Genomic DNA, 21,159 nt, shown 5'->3' on the forward strand with positions numbered 1-21,159 from the left:
CACTGCATTCATACACACACACTGCACTGCATTCATTATACACACACTACACACACTGCACTCATACACACACACTGCACTCACACATACACACTGCATTCATCATTCATTATATACACACTGCACTCACACACACTGCACTCATACACACACTGCACTCACACACACTGCACTCATACACACACTGCACTCATACACACACACTGCACTGCATTCATTATACACACTCATATACACACTGCACTCATATACACACACACTACACTCATACACACACTGCATATACACTGCACTCACACACACTGCACTGCATTCATTATATACACACTGCATTCATACACACTGCACTCATATACACACACTGCACTCATATACACACACTGCACTCATACACACTGCACTCATATACACACACTGCACTCATATACACACACTGCACTCATACACACACTGCACTCATACACACACTGCACTCCATTCATTATATACACACTGCACTCATACACACTGCATTCATATACACACGCTGTAAATAAATATTCAGTTAATATAATTTTTTTAGGATCTAATTTTATTTAGAAATTGACCAGTAGCTGCTTCATTTCCCACCCTAGTCTTATACTCGAGTCAATACGTTTTCCCAATTTTTGGGGGTAAAATTAGGGGCCTCGGCTTATATTCGGGTCGGCTTATACTCGAGTATATACGGTAGTTTGCAATACATTGTCAAATATAGCCCATACTGTTTGAGAAGTCCAAGATCTTGTAATGGCAGCAACATTTAAGAGTCCTCACCTGAAATAATCTCTACAGGAATATTTCATGGCTACATATAGCCAAAAAAACATACAAAACTATTTTAAACAACACTGTACCGATAGACACCTAAATCTCAGCAGAAATTATGCTTTTCACCATTACAATGAACCTATGACTTTTCCAAAGATTCATTTACTTAGGTTTCAGTCATGACAAAGTAGGTGCAAGTCTCAAAGATGTCTTGCCTCATGTGTTTCTAATATTGGTCAGTTATCAAAATATTTTTGCATGCCCATGGCAAAGGTTTGAGGAGAAAATAGTTATATTGTCTTCAGCTTGTGAAATGCCCATATTAACTTTAAAAGGGACACTACAGGCACCCAGAAAACTTCAGCTCATGGTCTGGTGCAGTGACACTGTCAGTTTAACCCTGCAATTGTTACAATTGCCGTTATTGATAAACTGCAATAATTACTTTGCAGGGTTAACTCCACCTCTAGTTGCTGTCTACAAGACAGCCACTAGAGGCACTTCCGGGTGGTTAGGTGACTTTTGATTAACGGAGGCTGAACTTTCCTATGGGGTAGTCCTAAGGCAAGTTTTGAATTCCTAGCACTATAAGTTTCCCTTCAATATATAATCTACTCTTCAAGTTTTCACAAATATCTCCGATATACCACGAACAGCCTAGGGGTAGACATTCTTTGGCAATCTAGATGTTGTGGACTACATCTCCCATGATGCTTTGACAGCATTATGGTAGATTTACTCCAAAATATTTGGAGTGCCGAAGATTGCCTACCGTGCTTGGTTCATGAACCAGAAAGCTGTACTTGATCAATCTTTTTCCACAATACAAACATACTTACAAAATAGCAGATACAAAAAGGCTTTAAAATGCCTTTGGCCTATAACTTTACAGCACCCATGAATAAACCTCTTAGTTTTAAGTCTAAATCAATAAGTCTCAGGACACAAGTTCACAATTGGCACTGTACTGTTTAAACTAAACTATTCTTTAAATACTGATGTTTTGTATGGTTACCATGAACGATGCAGATTTCTTTTCAGGTACATAATGTATTATTTACTGTATAATGTATAAATGTAATATTGTTAAACTAAATAATTACAAAACACCATCTGTGTAAGATGGGTTCATTTTTAACTCGCTGCACTATTGTGTGCTGGCTAAATGTCAACAATCAGGGATAGACAGGTCACTAATAATACCTTGGTTGTGGTTGTTCTTGCCGGTCAAATGGCTCTGACTGGTTGGTCTCCAAGCAAACCAATCGGAGCTCTCGGACTCACAATTCAAAACTTCGAAAGGTGCTTTTAAAGTCCTTTCCCACCTTGATTTGTCAGTCTCCAAGAGGCCCTCAATATGCAATGATGGGTTTATTTTTTGGTACTGCAGTTTTTATTTTTCCATCAAGTTTTTTTAATGTGATGTGTCTTTTTTTTCCCCTTTCGTTTCTAATATTTGCATTCCATATTATGTTTTTTCATTTGTCCTTTTTTTGAGTTGAAAAAAAAGATTTGAAAAAAGAAGAATTCTGAAATCAAGTATGGAATTTTTAGTCTACAAGTATTAGATTTAGGTATGATTAGATTTCTCCCCCTTCATATTATACCCATTGTACAGCGCTACAGAATTTGATGGCACTATATAAATAATAAAATAATAAATATCAGGGTGAGGAGCGGTTAACAAGGGGCTAATCCACCCCTTCTGGACTATTTAAAAGCCACTAATTGCCAGTCATGGGTGGGAGCCAGAGGGCTGGCACATCTCCCTGGAATCCACCACCGGGGGGGACACAGGCACATTTCCTCTCTTGTTTCTATACTATAGCTCCTACCTACCTCCCATATTATGTTAAGAGCCCCCACTAGAGACCACCAAGTTACCAGGACTTTTCAGCGAATTTGTAGAAAAAGCTGGTCACTTGCTAGCTTAATTAATTGCTGGAGTTCACCTTTTAGTAGATGTGCGTATATAGTATAAGAACTGTGTTAAAGATTTACTCCAAGCTAGTTGTTAATCAAGGTTACATTTCCTCCACATAAATTAACAACTAATGGCTCTACTGTTGCAGTATGATGTGTCGGACCAGAGGGACTGGAAGCAATGGCAAAAAGAGGGAAGAGTGTGATAGCTCTATGTTAGAATGCAGGGAGAGCTGGACAGGGGGAATTGTGCAGGGAATGAAAAGCTGAAAGGAAGGAACAAGCAGATTACTGGACATACAGATCTAAATGCGGAAGTGGTCATGGTGGTTGGAGTAACCCTTTCAACTGCCCTATAGTTAGATTAGTGTCATGTTGACTTCATAGGTTTGTTTGTTTTATACTTTGACAGTGAAAACCAAGTCAGACACAGTTCTTGACATTCACAGTCAAATGTCCTCCGATTCTTTTCATAGAAAAGGGTTGGATTCAATGCACTTTTCATCCATAAAGCTTTGCTTATTTAGTTGTAAAAGAGGGGCGAGGGTGCAGAGGTGACATCAAATAAAAATTATAGTGTCAGGAATACAAATATGTTTAAATTCGCTGTTGAGGTCTCCACCCCATTCCCTTGACACCTTTAAAAAGGTCATACAGTCAACTTTTTTCCAGTGAGACACAGGTCTACTCTTGGCTGACCCTGCTCTGCCTCCTTAACGGAGATGAAAAGGCAGTGTTTACGTTAAAAAGCTTGCAGGGACAGGTAGTAGTAGACACCAGAACAACTACATTAAACTGTAGTTGTTCTGGTGACTATAGTGTCCCTTTAATGCTGGGATATAGATATACCCCCACTACTACTATATATATATTTTGTCATTATATATTCATATTTATATGTAATATATATTACATATAATATGAATATATAATGACAAAATGTGAATAAAAGATTCTGGTACACCTAATGTAATGCCCAGGGGAGAGGGAGTCTGACTAACACTAGGTCGCTCAAAATTGGAAAATAGAGATTCACTAAAACCTATAAATAAAGAAAGCACTCTGCTGAAGTATGCAGATACCAGGAGCTAACCTGTGATACTGGCTAAGTGTAATAGAAGGTGTAAGAATAGATATATAAAAATGTGTACTATGCCTTTAAGAAAACCAAATTGGTATATGCTGCAGAGACGGGCATCCTCCTACGAAGTAGGGCATCCTCCTACGAAACGCGTTAGACATAGTGAATCACCAGGACTGAGATCAAGCATACGGAGTGTTTGCCAGCAGAGGTCCGTATCCGCACAGAACCATTGGCGCATTTGCTGAGTGGAGCCGTTTGAAGTGCACGTCCCCTGGAGAGAGATCCTTATCGGGACGCACACAGAGAATCACGCCGTCCTTAGCGGCAGCAGGATTTCAAACGCTCATCGGCCGAAGACAATCCACATCAATCCCAGCCATACCCAAAGGTTTCTGCACCTTTCTGAGCCTCATTAGACTGGTAATCACTGTATGAACTGTTCCTGGATTATATTTTTTACTTTTTACCAATAAACTGGTTTTTGTCATAAGTATCCAGTTTGTACCATTGCTTTCTACTTTTAGTGATACATTTTTGTATTACTTTAGCATTCAGTCCCCTATACTGTATTGCTATAATATATATATATATATATATATATATATATATATATATATATATATATATATATATATATATATATACACACATACACATTTTAACTGCATCTTTGAAATATACAAAGTATAACAATTGGAGCGAATATCCACTACCCTGCTCTATATCAGGGATAGAGATATTTGCACTGCACATATCATCGGTTGCATTCTATTACTCCCCCTTTTTTTCTTTGGTTTTTACTATTATTTTTATTCTATTGTATTTTATTTTCTGTTTTTATTTGTTGCTATTAGATTCATCTTCTGTTTTTACTTTTCACTCCTTCGATTTTATTTCTATCTCTGTATTTAGATCTGCAGCATATACCAATTTGGTTTTCTTAAAGGCATAGTACGCATTTTTATATCTCTATTCTTACACCTTCTATTACACTTAGCCAGTATCACAGGTTAGCTCCTGGTATCTGCATACTTCAGCAGAGTGCTTTCTATATAATGACAAAATACCAGAGTATTGCAGTATGCAATGATAGCTTTTTTTATTGGACCAACATAAAATACGGCTAATACAAACTACGATAGATAGATAGATAGATATTGAATAATACAACAGACGAGTTAACAGGTACATGCTGGAAAACAAACAGTCTTCATTCCATTTAATTATTTTATATTTTTTATGTAGCATGGATCTCCATGGAGCTTTACAAAGATTTGTGATTCAACAAAGTTGGGAATAAAATCAATTAAATCAATTGGAAACAGGTGTTAGAAAAGGCTAAGATTTATGAGAAGGAAAAAAAAAGTACTGTAGCATAAATGGCCACGAGCACAACTCTTGTAGATGATTTATTCCACCATGTAGCAGTAGGGCAATGTTTCAATCCAGAGGATGTTCACCAACCACCAGAATTGCAAATATCACTGTGAGGCTAATCATTCATAAATACCTTAGCATTTTCCAGAATGGAATCAGCTCTCCCCAACCCTGGTCCTACTACAATTGTGTGTAGTCGTGGGAGCCATTTTTCAATCTCAAGCACAGCGTTTGGCTGGTCACTGTGTTAAACAGTAAAAGCTTCAGACATTACTAAGAAATACATGTTCCATAATAAACACTGCTTTTATTTATTTTATTTTAAACGTATTTCCTATAGAGTATGGTGCAGAGCGAATGGTGTGCTAAATTATACCAAAGCAGATTTCCTTGTACAAATACCATTAGCATAACAAAAATGAACAGTCGACTTGCTATTTTAACTACTGCTTGCTATTTTAACTACTGGATTCTATCCTCCGTCCTTGCAAAAAGTAAACTTACAGAACGGGATGTACGATAAGCTCTGGACTGTACGACTTTATCACGGTTGCAGCATCTTTGGTACAAAATACATGGGATAAATCAGCACCCTAAGAAAAAAAAAAAAAAGAGTAAAGCTTTTCAGAAAACACTTAAAACATGCCATGAACAAGTAGCATCAACAGTGCCGAATGTTTCCTCAAAATGTCTGTCCAACAATCAAAAATGATTGTGTGCTCATTTTGTAACACATAGATATATACCGTATTTATCGGCGTATAACACGCACTTTTTTCCCCTGAAAATAGGGGAAAAATCGTGGGTGCGTGTTATACGCCGATATCCCATAATTACTTACCTGTCCTGAAGCGTGGGCCGGCTTCACAGCGCGCACCGCGGTACAGGAACTTTAATTTAAGGTTCCGGTTTCCGGCGGGACTGAAAGGAAGTGTGCACAATAGTGTGCACACTTCCTTTCAGTCCCGCCGGAAACCGGAACCTTAAATTAAAGTTCCTGTTCCGCGGTGCACGGTGTGAAGCCGGCCCACGCTTCAGGACAGGTAAGTAATTATGGGAGGGGAGGAAAGTACACTATGGGAGGGGAGGGGAGGGGGAGGAAAGTACACTATGGGAGGGGAGGGGGAGGAAAGTACACTATGGGAGGGGAGGGGGAGGAAAGTACACTATGGGAGGGGAGGAGGGGAAGTACACTATGGGAGGGGAGGAGGAGGAAAGTACACTATGGGAGGGGAGGAGGAGGAAAGTACACTATGGGAGGGGAGGGGGAGGAAAGTACACTATGGGAGGGGAGGGGGGAGAATACTATGGGAGGGGAGAGGGGAGAATACTATGGGAGGGGAGGGGGGAGAATACTATGGGAGGGGAGGGGGGGGAGAATACTATGGGAGGGGAGGGGGGAGAATACTATATACTATGGGAGGGGAGGGGGGGAGAATACTATGGGAGGGGAGGGGGGAGAATACTATGGGAGGGGAGGGGGGAGAATACTATGGGAGGAGGGGGGGAATACTATGGGAGGAGGGGGGAATACTATGGGAGGGGGGAGAATACTATGGAAAGGGGGGAGAATACTATGGAAAGGGGGGACACTATGGGATGAGGGGGGAATACTATGGGATGAGGGGGGGGAATACTATGGGATGAGGGGGGAAATTTCCTGGAATTTCTTTCTAAAAATGAGGTGCGTGTTATACGCCTGTGCGTGTTATACGCCGATAAATACGGTATATATTTGTCCAATTCATTCAAATGCACAAACATGAACATTGGGGAAATTATTCTTGCAAATGTCAGCACAGATGATAGTTGGAGGGATAAACATACTGAGGTATGCCATCACATGTTTTTTGAAAGGAAGATTTTGTTTTGGTAATAAATAAATAACTTGGTAGCTGTTAGCATTTAAAGAGTTACTCCAACCTTTAAATGTTGGACACATAAGTGGGTTTTATTCTACTATCTTCTATATTTAACTACTGCTCAGCATATGCCCTCCTGACATCTCGCAATTCAATTAAAGAATTCTCAGAGCCTTTGATTGGACCATTTAACTGGCTCAGAGTACATATGTAAGCTCGGGAGGGGAGGGGAGGGGAGGGGTGGGGAGGGGTGGGGAGGGGAGGGGAGGGGAGGGGTGGGGTGGGGAGGGGAGGGGTGGGGAGGGGAGGGGAGGGGAGGGGAGGGGAGGGGAGGGGAGGGAAGGGAAGGGAAGGGAAGGGAAGGGAAGGGAAGGGAAGGGAAGGGAAGGGAAGGGAAGGGAAGGGAAGGGAAGGGAAGGGAAGGGAAGGGTGGATAGCAGGAGAAAAAGAAAAATTAGTGGACAGGATAGAGAGGTGGGAGGGGAGACAAGATTCTGCAGAGCCTGCAAGAGGATAATCAGAGAAATTCTGTCGCCAGGGCCTGCTGAAGACAGACAGATTTGCACAGAATCGACATGTCAGTTCGCAACAGAATTCTGGGTGCCAAAGTCAACTGTGCCGGGGGTGTTACTGGTCGTGTTTAAGCAGAAACATAACCATTTCTAAAAGTAGAAGTGTTCATGTTATTTGGAGTTACTCTTTAAGTTATGATAATTAATAGGTCTCATTCATTAATAAAATAGTAAAATAGAAAATATATACTTTAGTGAAGTTTGAAAAGGTGTCCAGCCTATTTTGGCCTAGATATTGTAAATGCCATACATGTGACAGTTGTATGCTTGAGTTTCAGAAATGAGCAAAATGCACCAACCATTTAAGCGTTTTCAATCTAAATCCATAAAAGAGAACTAACCCTCCTTTGTGATAAGTGGTTAGGCAAATCCTTTTATATTATAATGGTATTGGTGCATCATGTGCCATTGAGTGTTAAACATTAATGGTTTTGGGCTGAAAAGCAAGCGCAATGCATTGCAGACAATGACAGTCTAAATCAATTCTCCTATCTGCTATCACGACAGTTATGATTGTAAGAGCAGAAAAACAAAACAAAAGGAAGAATAGAACGTTAATGCAAACAGGAAACCAAAGATTTATTTAGTTAACTGACTCCTTAAATAAATGTACACACAGCAGCACATTATCAATAAATATATGGTTCGGTTCCCAAACAGCTGCAGAACCAGAGACCACCCGGGAGCTTGTTAAGCCTAATTGACAGTTTGTAACACTTCCCACCGCAGTGTTCGAAGTGTTCGTCTGGGTGGCCGCTGTTTGCATGAACGACCACGAGGAGGCAGCCATCTTGATCCCGCAAACGCAGGCAGTGGTGTTTGGTCGTCGAGTTCCTGGAACTGTTTTCCTATACTTAAACTCCCGAACACCGCTGGACTTCCAGGATCACCTGCGTTCGGTCCTACAAAACTTAGAAGGGCACTGTTCGGTGGAAACGCTCCCACGAACAAGGTGAACAAGCTCCAGGGTAAGAACATTGACTATGTTCAGCTGTCTGTTCGTTTTTTTTAAACTACCAAACTAGACCGAACGCAAGCCCTGTCTCTCTGGAACGGTTTTGGGCATGGGACCATGCGTGTGGTTGGTCAAATTGTGACTTCCAGGAAATTCCTTAACCGATCTGGGTGATTTTTGAATATGTTGGTCACCCAGATCGGGGCTATCAGGGGATGTAACGTTTGTGGGGATTTTGTGTGTTTAAAGGTATTTGGGGTTTTTGTAAAAATGCATGTTTTCTGTGCCAGGAAATGGTTGAGTTTAATACAGTGCTGACTCAATTATCTCCCAGGCACAGGGGAGGGATTGACCTATTTTGTATGTGACTGTCCTGGACCTGAGAGCCAATGTAATCGTGTGTATGTTTTTACTGAAGTCTACTCTCAGGTCCAGGGGAGAGTGCCCCTTGCATGGGGACCTGCATGTAAGGCCAGTTGGGGCTGCCATTAAACAGATTTGTTTTACCCTTTATGAAGTCTAGGCTAATGTTTGGGGGATTGGAGAGCTATATTCACTCTGGGGATTGCTATAATCACTACACTCCCTTGGCATACAACGATTGCTCTTGTAAGGGCAGTCTGCTTTGCTCTCTGGACTAGGAGAGGTCTACCCAGTGGAAGCTGGACCCTGGTCCAGTGCGATGCTTATGGTACTCAAGGATTACTAGGAAGCAGCGACTGATGGAGGTACCCAGTCGGGGTGCCAGGCGGTCCTTCACAGCTACCATAAAACAAAAATGTGCATTAGGTATTATATTTCAGGTTCTCTGCTAAAAAGTAATAAAATAAGTTTTACTTGCCCTAATCCAGCGCTGGGCAAAGCACCCGGCACACCCCCTTGTGATGTCACGGGAGCCATGGGGAGTTCCAATCACATGCTTCTCATAAAGAAGAAGTCTTTAAATGGATATTTTAACTGGCTCACAGCACATATGTGCGCTCTTAGCCAGCAAAGGGAGGAGGAAAATGGGAAGGGAAAGGAGGAGGAAGGAGGGATGGAAGTTAAATGAACACTAACACTCCTGACCCTATAGTGTTAAAATCACCATCTAGCCACACTGCCCCCCCCCCCCCCCCATCCACCCAAATTAATTAAAATCTTACTATTGTTCAAATCTGCAGCTGCTGCCTCTGATCTGCCTGCTGACATCATCAGAAGTGATTATCTGAGCCAATCACAATGCTTTCCCATAGCATTGGCTGAGATTGGGAAGGAGGCAGAGTCAGCACAAGCCAAACACTGTGCTGGTCAATGAGGATCTCCTCATAGAGATGCATTGATTCAATGCACCTCTATGAGGAAAGTTCAGGGTCTCTGCGCAGAGGGTGCAGATTCTGACTTGCAGTGCTGCACACTGTGCAGCACCTCCTTCAACCATATGAGGAGTGGCAAGTGGAGGTATAACTAGGCTGTAATGTAAACACTGCATTTCCTCTGAAAAGACATTGTTTACTGCAAAAATCCTGAAGATTATACTCACCAGAAAAAACATAAATTTTACTTACCGTAAATTTCTTTTTCCTGAAGATTAGAGGCAGTGCTTATACCACAGGGATATCCAATCTGGAGGGAAAAAACAGGCAGGCAAATCTCCAAACATTTAAACCCTCCCCTAATTACCTCCTTTCCCATAAGTAGCAGCTCCTCCTGATCATACCCAGAAAATACATAAGCCAAATAGCTGCAAAATTACTGAGTTTATTAGAAAAAGGGGCGGGAATGTAGCACTGCCTCTAATCTTCAGGAAAAAGAAATTTACGGTGAGTAAAATTTATGTTTTTCCCTTCAGATTAGAGGCAGTGCTTATACCACAGGGATATAATAAAGCAGATCCTGAGGGCGGGTTCATTTCACTACAGCTTGAAGCACCTTGCGCCCAAAAGCAGCATCCTCCGAGGCCAGTCTGTCCAACTTGTAGTGTCTTGAGAAAGTATGGAGAGAGGACCAAGTAGCAGCCGAACAAATCTGAGAGGGAGATGCAGCTGCTCGGAGAGCCCAAGACGTCGAAACCGCTCTTGTAGAGTGGGCCTTTATAGGGCCTGGATGTTCCATGCCATTCTTGGAATAAGCCAACAGAATACAATCCTCCAGCCATCTAGCCAGAGAACTCTTCGAAACCTTCATGCCTTTCCTAGTGCCTCTGAATAGGACAAAAAGACTATTATCCTTCCTGAAGGATTCCGTAGATTTTAGGTATTGTAAAAGACATCTCTTTACGTCTAGGCAGTGAAATTTGCTTTCCAAGGCATTAGATGGATTCTGACAAAAAGTCGGTAAGACCACTTCCTGGTTGACGTTCGAAACCGAAAAAACTTTAGGTATAAAAGAAGGATCGAGCTTTAGAACCACCTTGTCCTGATGGAAAACTAAAAAAGGAAAATTCGCCCGAAGAGCTTGAATCTCACAAATTCTCTTAGCTGATGTAATAGCCACCAAAAAGACAGTTTTTAACTAAATAATCTTCAGGGAAGCTTCCTCCAATGGTTCAAAGGGCGGCTCACAAAGCGCTGAAAGAACCAAGTTAAGATCCCAGGGAGGATAGGTTTCCCTAACATAGGGCACCAAACGAGTTAGAGCTCTGAAGAACCTCGAAATCAGAATATTAGAGGCCAAGCATCTGAGGGAGAAGAAACTGATAGCAGAAACCTGCAATTTCAATGAAGCAGGTTTAAGACCTTTAGCAAATCCCATCTGAAGGAAACTTAGAATCTTCTGGATGGATGCGGAAACAGGGTTGACTTTAAATCTACAACACCACTGACAGAATATCTTCCAAATTCTAGCGTAGATCTTTGAAGTAGATTCCTTGTTAGTTGCCAACAGGATCTTTATCACTTCAGTATCCAGACCGTTGCTCTCTAGAATCTGGCGTTCAGAAACCAGGCCGTCAAATGGAATCTTCGAAGGGTCGGCAGAGGCACCATGGCGTCCTCTAGTATTTCTCTTGAAAGTGGGAGCTTCCAAAATGTGGCCCCTGGAAAATTCAGGAGAACCGAGAACCAACTTCTTCTTGGCCACCATGGAAGGATAAGGATAATACGTACACTTTCCAGTCTTACTTTTTGAAGTATTCTGGGAATAAGCACTACTGGCGGAAAGGCATAAGCCAGGTTGAACTTCCATGGAACTGACAGGGCATCTATGATATCCGGCCTGTCTGTTGGATTTAGGGATGCAAAACGTCCTGTCTTCCTGTTCATTCTGGAAGCCATCAGATCTATCTCCGGAACACCGAAGCGGTCTGTGATGAACTTGAAAGTTCTGCATGACAGGGACCAATCTGCTTGTTTCAAATGATGCCTGCTCAGGGCATCTGCCACCACATTGAATTTCCCTGAAATGTGAACTGCTGAAATTGACATCAGGTGCACTTCTGACCACAGCATGATCATTGAACAAAGGCTTTCTAACTTTGTTGATCTCGTACCTCCCTGTCTGTTCAAATATGCCACTGTCGTTCGATTGTCTGAGCGGATTTGAATATGTCGATCTTTGATAAGCATCTGAAATGCCAAGAGTGCCATCCACACGGCCTTTAATTCCCTGAAGTTCGAGGAATTTTTCATATCCTTCTCTTGCCAGGACCCCTGCTTCTTGATGTCTCCCAGATGGGCCCCCCAGCCCAGGGCAGAGGCGTCTGTCGTAATTATAGTGAAGGACTTCATCCGGAATGACAGACCCTCGTGCAGGAATCGAGAAGATGTCCACCACTGCAGACTTCTCAAAGTTAGCTTGTTGAACCTCATAAGCCCATCCAGGCCGAGTTCCTGTCGAATCCAGACTTGCAGAATGTTTCTTTGTAGAGGTCTCATTCTGGATTTTGCCCAACCGACTGCCGGGATTGAGGCTGTAAACAGACCCAGTAAGCCCATGGCTTCTCTGATTGAAAACACAATTTTTCTTCTGAGATTCCGAATTAATCGCTTGATTTTTAGTTTCTTCTCTTCTGGCAGGAATATCTTCATTGCGATAGAATCCAAAATCAGACCCAGGAACTGGATCCTTTGAACTGGCACTAGTTCCGATTTGTTGAAATTTATTAGCCAGCCATGCTTTTCTAGCGATTCTATCGCTGTCCCCAGGTCTAGCTGTAGTTGACCTTGGGACTCTGCAATCAACAGCCAGTCGTCCAAATACGGAATGACAGAGATGCCCATACCTCTTAGAAAAGCTGAAACGACTACTAGCAGCTTTGTGAATACCCTGGGTGCTGATGACAGGCCGAAAGGTAATGCTCTGAACTGGTAATGTTTGATTACTGAACGGCAGCACACAGCGAACCTTAGAAGACTTTTGCTGGATTCTGCTATGGGCACATGAAGATAGGCATCTTTTAAATCCAGGGACGCAAACCAACTTTTTGGATGAATAAGCAGAGTAGCGGACTTTATTGTTTCCATGAGGAACTTCTTTTTGATAATCCACCTGTTTACGGCTTTTAGATCTAAAATGGGTCTGAACGAACCATCTGGCTTTGGAACCAAGAAAAGTCTTGAATAGGTGCCCCGAAAACTTTCCTTGAGAGGAACTTCTTCCACCACTCTTTTCAGTAATAGTGTCGATACTTCTCGCATCAGAGAGAGTTCCATCTCTAGAGAATGAACCTCGGAACATAGAAACATTTCCATTGGGGCTTGTGATAATTCTAGAGCGTATCCGTGTTTTATCCCTGTGAGAACCCAGCGATCTGATGTTGTTCCTTTCCAGTGCTCTAGGAAGTGACTCAGCCTTCCACCCACAGGCCTGGCGTCATAACTTTTTATTTCTTCTGTCAGAAAATCTTTCCTTCTTCCTATAATCAAAGGCTTTTTTATGCTGACCCCTGAAATAGTTTCTACGAAAGGAACTTCTAAATGAGGGAAGCGACTCCTTTTTTACGTCTTCTAAACTGCTTCTTAAATGATTCTGGTAAAGCTTTCCTTCCTTCCTTCATCTGTTTTAACAATTCATCCAGTTTTGAACCAAAAAGTCTTCCTGGTTCAAAGGATAGGTCACACAGTGAATTCTTAGATGCTGTATCTGCTGACCAATTTTTGAGCCAAAGCGCTCTTCTGGCGACTGTTGAAGTACCTATACTCTTGTCCGAAATTTTTAGGCTTTCTGCAGACGCATCTACCAAAAAATCAGATGCCATCCTGATATTCTTTAATAGCTTTACCGGGTCTTCCTTAGTTTCTCCCGTATAAACTTTTTCTAGTTCTTCCAACCAAAGTCTTTGGGCCTTGGCAACAGATGACCCCGTAATCAAAGCTTTAGCTTGGGCTGCAGAAGATATGAACAACTTTTTTAAGGAGGAGTCAATGCGTTTGTCCATGACATCCTTGAGCCCGCTTGTGTCTCCAATCGGTAAAGTAGTTTTCTTAGAGATTTGAGCAATAGGAACGTCCACTACAGGGACCGTATCCAGCTTACAGTCTTGTTCCGATGCTAAGGAAAAAAGAGTTTTAAAATGTCTAGACAGAAACGGCTTGTGACTAGGGAATTTCCACTCTTTTAAAATCAATTCCTTAATCTGTGGGAGAAAAGGAAACACTTTGGACTTTTTCCCTGTTTCCTCAATTCCAAAAATGCACTGCACTTCTTTAATCAATTTCCCAATTGCTTCATCTGGGAAGGCAAACTCCTCATCTGAAGAATCACCACCTGAAATTTCCTCATACTCAGAACCACTAGTTACTGAACTAGTATCAGAAGCTTCCCAAGATCTCAGTCTTTTCTTAGCATGTTTTACAACTTGCGAATCTTGGGCAACCGAGGCCTGGACTGACTGTAATGCAGCCGACTGCATATCCACAAATGTTTGCTGCATACTATGTTGCAACCAGCTGAGGAAAGTAGACATTTCTGTTCTTTTTGCTTCCTCTGAAGCTTCTTTAGAACACACTGAGCAAAGTTTCTTTTTATAACCATCTGGCATAGGTTGGCTACACACAGAGCAGATTAAATGCTTGGCTTTAGATGAACATTTCCCCTTTTCAGCAACTTTATCCAAATTTTCCGGATTAGACATACTGAAAAGAGAAAACAAAAAAGGGAAAACAATCAAATTTTTCTCCTTATCGATTCAGGCTAGGACCCATTTAATTAAAAACTTAATCAGTCTTACCTTAAATGGCCTGAGAGTGTGTTGGAGGGCAGGTGAGATAACACTCTTTACAACCGATCTGAGAGCTCCTGGCAAACAGAGGTTGCTGCTGGTAAATGCTCATATAAGTCCTGAAACCAAAGAGAACGCCCAGTTCAAATTTGGCGCCTGAATCAAGGTCGCATTGCGCATGCGCATAGCGCTCCGCGACTCCCTAGTGGAACGCAACGCAACCTGTGTGTGCGTTCCACCGCAGGACTTCCCAGCCGACGCACGCCTGCGTCCTTCGTCAGACCGGCACCTGGCACGGCATTAGACGGCAACATAAAACTTGAGGGACCACGCCGTCCGGCGTGTTAAAGGCTACTTACCCGGACATGAAGGAAGCAGTGCCCCCAGAGCCTCAGCCCTTCTCACCTGCTTCCTGGAGAACCTCCTGTCTAACCTCCCCTGCCGGAGGCAGGCAAAGAACTGGGTATGATCAGGAGGAGCTGCTACTTATGGGAAAGGAGGTAATTAGGGGAGGGTTTAAATGTTTGGAGATTTGCCTGCCTGTTTTTTCCCTCCAGATTGGATATCCCTGTGGTATAAGCACTGCCTCTAATCTGAAGGGAAAAATATAATAAGCTGTAATTGTCCTGGAGACTATAGTGTCCTTTTAAGCTTCCCCCTTACAGGCTCTGCCTGCAAGGGAGATGCCAAGAATGTCTGTCACTAGCGAGCAGTGCAAACAAACGACAGATGTAAAATACACACAGAATTGACATTAGGTAGTCCATAAAGTTCCAGGCTGTCTATTTCATGTGTGCTGGAGCTATAACTAGCCCCCGGCACATAATTGCAAATAACTCTGGATGTGCAGTGTTTCAAGCAGTAACAATACACATACAGACTCGTTCCACCAGGACCACTTCAAAAAGCAGAAATAGTCAGGGTAGTCTGAGTAACCCTTTAAACTCATACACAAGTAGAAATCCAATTATACTTCTCATGCTGTTAGACTGCCATTTCTATCCTAGCTGTAAAAACAATAAACAAAATATATATTTTTTTTAAATCACAAGCTGCCACTTTAAGGATGATAACGAATCTACACATAGTGCTTGCCAAGTCATTTGCCGAGAAGTTTTTAATTACGACTGTGACGTTGCAATACAAAATAAAAAAGTGGGTAACGTGGGTTGTATGCGTGGCACTGTGTGATGTTACACTAAACATTTTAGGACAGTGGTTGCACACATATCAATTTATACCTACTGCAACAGACATTTTGGAGGAGGCAGTCACAAATTCAGGTTTATCATTTATATATATATTTTTATTTTTTTTTACAATTTTCCTAGCAATGCATAAATTAAAGGATGCATTCTTCTATACAGGTCCACTTTAAAGTACACTTTTTGATGTTATGGAGATAATTTCTTTAACCTTTGTATTATTCGTATTATAAAGAACTTAAAAGAGTTAATTTATGTGTACTTACCACTTTCAGAGCAGAAATAGCTGCAAAGTACGGTGCCCCAGTGTACCTACAAAGGTAAATCGAGCATTAGACAGAAGCTAGTTCATCCAACGGACAATTTTTCATCACAGCCACTTTCATATTACTAGGAACACACGAATACGGAGTATGGAATTTACAGCGTTACAGCTGTCCTAAGCAGTCACTTGTACAGTTGTTATAAAACCATATTGGCAACTTAGATTTTAATGTATATTTGGACAATTTCACGAACCAATACAATTTCTATCACCTGCTAATCTTTAATTCAAAGTACATTAGGGCAGGGGCAAGGTTTTACATAACCATTTGCTTGGAGCAAATATTTGTGGTCCAATTTTCCCCTCTAATTTCCGTCCTAATTAGAATTTCCCACTGTATCTCCAACAGTCTGTGTGTGTTGAAGGCTGCACGTGGGAGTTCTACATGTGTGTAAAAGCACTTTGTAGTGTTGTGTGGAGGTTGGGGTGGTTGTATATGCTGGCTGTGGGTTGCATTTGTTGTTTTTGGGTGTGGCTGAGAGTCTACACAAATACAAAATTACTAGTTTCCCTCTAATGATTTGCAACTGTCAGATATGCAGACCAAACACTCACTCACTCATAAAGCTTAGTGGCCATAAGGCTAGTCAAGGGATCTTTTCATCTGCTTGTTGGCTCATCTGGCCGCAGGCAGTCCACCCTCTAGGAGAATGTCTGATTCTCCAAATGGTAGAGCTGGCCCTGACAACACACTCCTTATATAATATTTTTAAATGTGTATATAAAAAACATTTCGAGAAATGAACAAAAATGACTTAATAAGTAAATTACCATATGTTAATGACTACTCACTCTTGACAGCCTCCGATGATGCCTATCTTGCCATCCTGTCCTTTGTGCTTTTTGGGGGCAAGAGGTGGAATAACATTTCTTACCAGTTGAAAAATGTTCTCCATATCCTTTGCAGGGCGTGTGGGGCGCAGAGAGAATGATCTCTCTAAAACTGAACACAGAATTACAGGATTAATCTCTTCACAGGTTAGAATTTAAGTATTTGTTTGACTATGCATTTGACAACTATAAACCAAACTACTTATGTTATTATTTTAGGTGTACATCAGAACAATTAAATCAATAAACAAGACAAACCATTACACTCAATTACCATCCTAGTTAGTGGGTTTTTTTTTTGTAGTAAGATGTTCTTAAGACATACTGGTCACAAATAATCTTATATGTAGGAATTTGACATATCTCAATATAATTTTGTAAACAGCTCACATCATAACCTAAAGTGCTCCTTGTGTGGTTCAATCAACACTTTGTATACTTAATGTTTTGTGACTTTTGGTGTTTTTAATGAGAAATTTATTTTTATTCAGATAACACAATGATATGGAATAAAATTGCATCAACCCCAGCAGCAGGATGATGGCATTCATTACTTTAGCAAACAATTTCATCAATATGCAAGGTGTATCATAATTCCATAGGAGAGAGTATCTTTAAAGGGGAACTCTAAGCAGCTACATCTCCGTGTAGGGGTCATGTTACTTAACCCCTTAAGGACACATAACATGTGTGACATGTCATGATTCCCTTTTATTCCAGAAGTTTGGTCCTTACGGGATTAAAGTATGTCAAACCTCTTAGAAGCAGTTTGACAAAAACAGTGGCTCTCCTTGACTTTCAGAGACTGCACCCTCCTCAACCACATTGATATTGCAGTATACACACTTCCACATTATCAATTTTGCCCAACCTGGAGGGCAATGAGAGCTGTGCACAGTACTTAGTCCATCATTGATGACATCACTGGACTACATTAATAAAGATAATGCTGAAGCAAAAATTCTGCGTTATCAATATGGCCAAAGAACAGGTGGTCTGTCAAATTGCTTTTAAACGGGAGACTGCACACATAAACTCTAAGCAAAATAACAATTATACTGAGCTGTAGTGGTCATGTAGTTTAGTGTGACCAATTTAAAACCTTAGTAAAGTAATCTTTACCACATTAACACATAAAAGAAAGCTTGACATACAATGCAAATATCTAAAATGGTTTATTTCAAAGTGTTTACAGCTTCAGGATCTATTACAAATATAGCAGAGTTACACAAGTGTTATAATGAAGATAGGAGAGAAAAAACAATAACGAAAATTGTATGGACTTTGTAATATTATACCTATAGGAGAGGGAAAAGTAGATGTAGTAGAATTAAAGTGCACTGGTTCTGTATATGGTCGAAGATTTGCTCTGTGAGGGGGGCTTGCACGGCTAGGCGCAGCCAGCTGAGAAGCAGAAGAAATCCCGTTGAGCATTTGTGCCAGCATCTGCAACATCTGAAGTTCTCGAGTGTGCTCTGCTTCCCGACGCTTATCCTCAATCTGCAGTCGCTGCTCCTCATACTTGTAAAACTTCTCCTCTGCATCCACACTCTGCTGCAGGAAACGCTCCATCATTTTGTCTAATGTCACATTGCAGTGCCGTTTCTTGGATTTTTTAAGTTGTGGATTTTGCAGTGGATTTGTCTTGGCATTAATGTGTTTATACCCTGAGATGGAGATTAAAAGAGAGGCAGTTTGGTATTAAAAAATGCATATATAAAAGTAGGAAATGCCACACTACTCCCCTGAAAATTTTATAAAATAATGGAATTAAATTGATGCAGACAGGTCTCCATGCATATATTCTGCATGTTTTACTACACACAAATTGAGTGTATCCAACAGGAGCATTTATTTGAATATAGAGTCGTGCTGTGTTCATCTACCTGTGAATGTTTTCAAATTTCTGAGAGAGCTACACTGGGGTCAAGTTCTCTATTATAATTTCCACCTCTGACGGAGTCATAAGTTGCATTTCACATTTTGGGAGCTCCCTAAAAAGCAGTATTGACATATATCATGCAATTTGGACTTCAAACAAGGTTTTATTCACTAATCTCAGAAATGCAAATAATTAAAACCCAAATGGCAAAAATTTTAGCTGGCTTCTCTGGACTCTAAAACTACACGGAATTTACATAGTAGTAATATTAATGAGATATCAAAATATGGGGCTAAACAAGACAGTGATGATTTTTATGACCTACTGGTATTTTATTTTTTTTTTAAACACACACAAAACTTGATTAAAACCAAGTGCAGCTTTGGCAGCCAAGCTTTTGTGAAATATTTGTCCTAGTACTCTGTCAATTATTTGGCAGAACACTGAATGTAATTTAGCCAACAACAGCTGGATTGCTAAATAGTACTGAGCAGTGGACCTGCAGCTAGTGTGTTTACCTGTCCCTATACACACAGCAGGAGAGAGTTGCCCACCTACCTTCGTTGGGTGGCAGAGGGATGGCAAAGCTGGTTCCATCTTCCACTTTGATGGGGTGCTCTGTGTAACAGGAGGAGCCCTCCCCGGAGTCCTCAGTGAAGTTATCTTGAGATGACTCTGGTCCTCCTCCTGATGCTTCCTCCTCATCTTCCATCTCCTCCTCCTCTTCCCTCTCCCTGCGGTCTCCGGGCAGGTCTTCCCTGCAGGGGGGCTCTGGGTGCAGCAGTATCATGCCGGCTGTCTCTGGCAGGGCCGGTTCCCCGCTGCTAGCCGGTGCAGGCCGTGCACACAGGATCCGGTCCATCTCGTCGTAGTAGCGGCAGATCTTGCGGGCGTGCCCGTTCTTCTTGAAGCCCTCCCGGGCCTGGTAATACTGCCGCTTCAGGCCTTTAATGCGAATCCGGCACTGCTCCGGGGTGCGCTCGAAGCCCAGCTCCCCCAGGCGGGCCGCCACGTCCCGGTACACATGGCTGTTACGGAAATTACCGTCCAGGGCTGACTGCACGTCCGCCTCCCCCCAGATATCCAGCAGGGCGCGGGTCTCCATGTCCGACCACAGGAAGCCCCGGGTGTTGGTGATGAGCCGCCGCATGCACACCGACATCCTGCCGCCACCGGGGAGATCGATCACCAGGCGGGGAACGGGCTGGACTCGGCCTCTGTCACTCCCCGGCCCCCGGCCAACACGGAGCGGCTATCATGGCAGGAACACGCACACAGTGCCCGGAGAGCCGCTCACACAGCGCAGCGAGGCGGCGGGCTGCGGCACTTCCCGGACTCATGCATGGCTGCACTGGCAAGACACACAGGGACCGTGCTGTCCGCGCTGTCACTTATCAATAAAGCTTGGGCGAACCAAAACTAATCATACGCTGGATAAACAACAGCACGCGCGGCCGCGACGTCATCAGTCTGGGTCACTGGCTGCAGGCTGGCGATTGCAATAAACTTTATTGAATAGCCCATGGTGACCAAGTCCACACAGTGCCCTATGATAGCATACGGATGGTTTGACCCTGGAGTGCGTTTATAAGACTATTTTCTGAGCTTTGGTTTAGCAGGACCATATAAACAGCTACTGACCTCTAAGCAGCTGCGCCATCTAATGCCAAATCAATGACAACTGAGACTGAATGCCACTGGCTGCTACTGTATATAACATGGGGCACAGGCACTCAGGGACAGTAGACTGAGCAGCACTGTGGCTAAACAATGCCTGAACTGAGCATTACAGAAAATGGATATCATTGGCTTATTCACTAAACTCCAAATTGTAGCAAACTAAAATCCCAATGACAAAATCGAGGCTAAAATAGACAAGCTGTGGCTATAGATGAATTGGAGAATTTTTAAGATCAGTTATTTTAAACAAACATTAAAAATAAATACATTTAATGTTCGCGTTCCTTAGGTTTAGAGTCTCCCCCCTGTTGATTATCCCGATTCAACAACAAGAAGCATTTGGGGCCTATTGGCACACACAGTAATCGCCAGGCTACACAAGCATTGAAAGCATTCAGCAAAGCTCATCATGAAGACTTTACATTATTGAAAGTCTTCACAAGTATGCGCCTCTATATCTGTCTGATTAAGTAATGTAAACATTATAAATATGGTCAGGCGCACTTTCATTATAACTGCAATCTTTTTTTATTGT

The 21,159-nt window shown here is 42.1% G+C and overlaps 1 protein-coding gene across 3 annotated transcripts in view; it reads right to left on the reverse strand.

The window, feature by feature from the left end:
- The window catches only part of NAXD (NAD(P)HX dehydratase), a 41,478-nt gene that overhangs the window by 11,865 nt on the left and 8,454 nt on the right, over window positions 1-21,159 (reverse strand). For 2 of the 3 annotated variants that reach the window (XM_063459820.1, XM_063459812.1), the window contains exons 2-5: window positions 17,024-17,174; window positions 16,173-16,218; window positions 5,678-5,766; window positions 5,307-5,415 (exon numbers count right to left, since the gene is read on the reverse strand). In XM_063459820.1, coding sequence (XP_063315890.1) covers window positions 5,307-5,415; window positions 5,678-5,766; window positions 16,173-16,218; window positions 17,024-17,174 — 395 coding nt within the window. Of the gene's footprint in view, window positions 1-5,306; window positions 5,416-5,677; window positions 5,767-16,172; window positions 16,219-17,023; window positions 17,175-18,360; window positions 18,730-19,502; window positions 20,593-21,159 lie in introns of those variants that run through there. The other variant, XM_063459804.1, reaches the window with a different exon arrangement.

This window comes from Pelobates fuscus, chromosome 1 (assembly GCF_036172605.1).
Source record: "Pelobates fuscus isolate aPelFus1 chromosome 1, aPelFus1.pri, whole genome shotgun sequence".
NCBI lineage: Eukaryota > Metazoa > Chordata > Amphibia > Anura > Pelobatidae > Pelobates > Pelobates fuscus.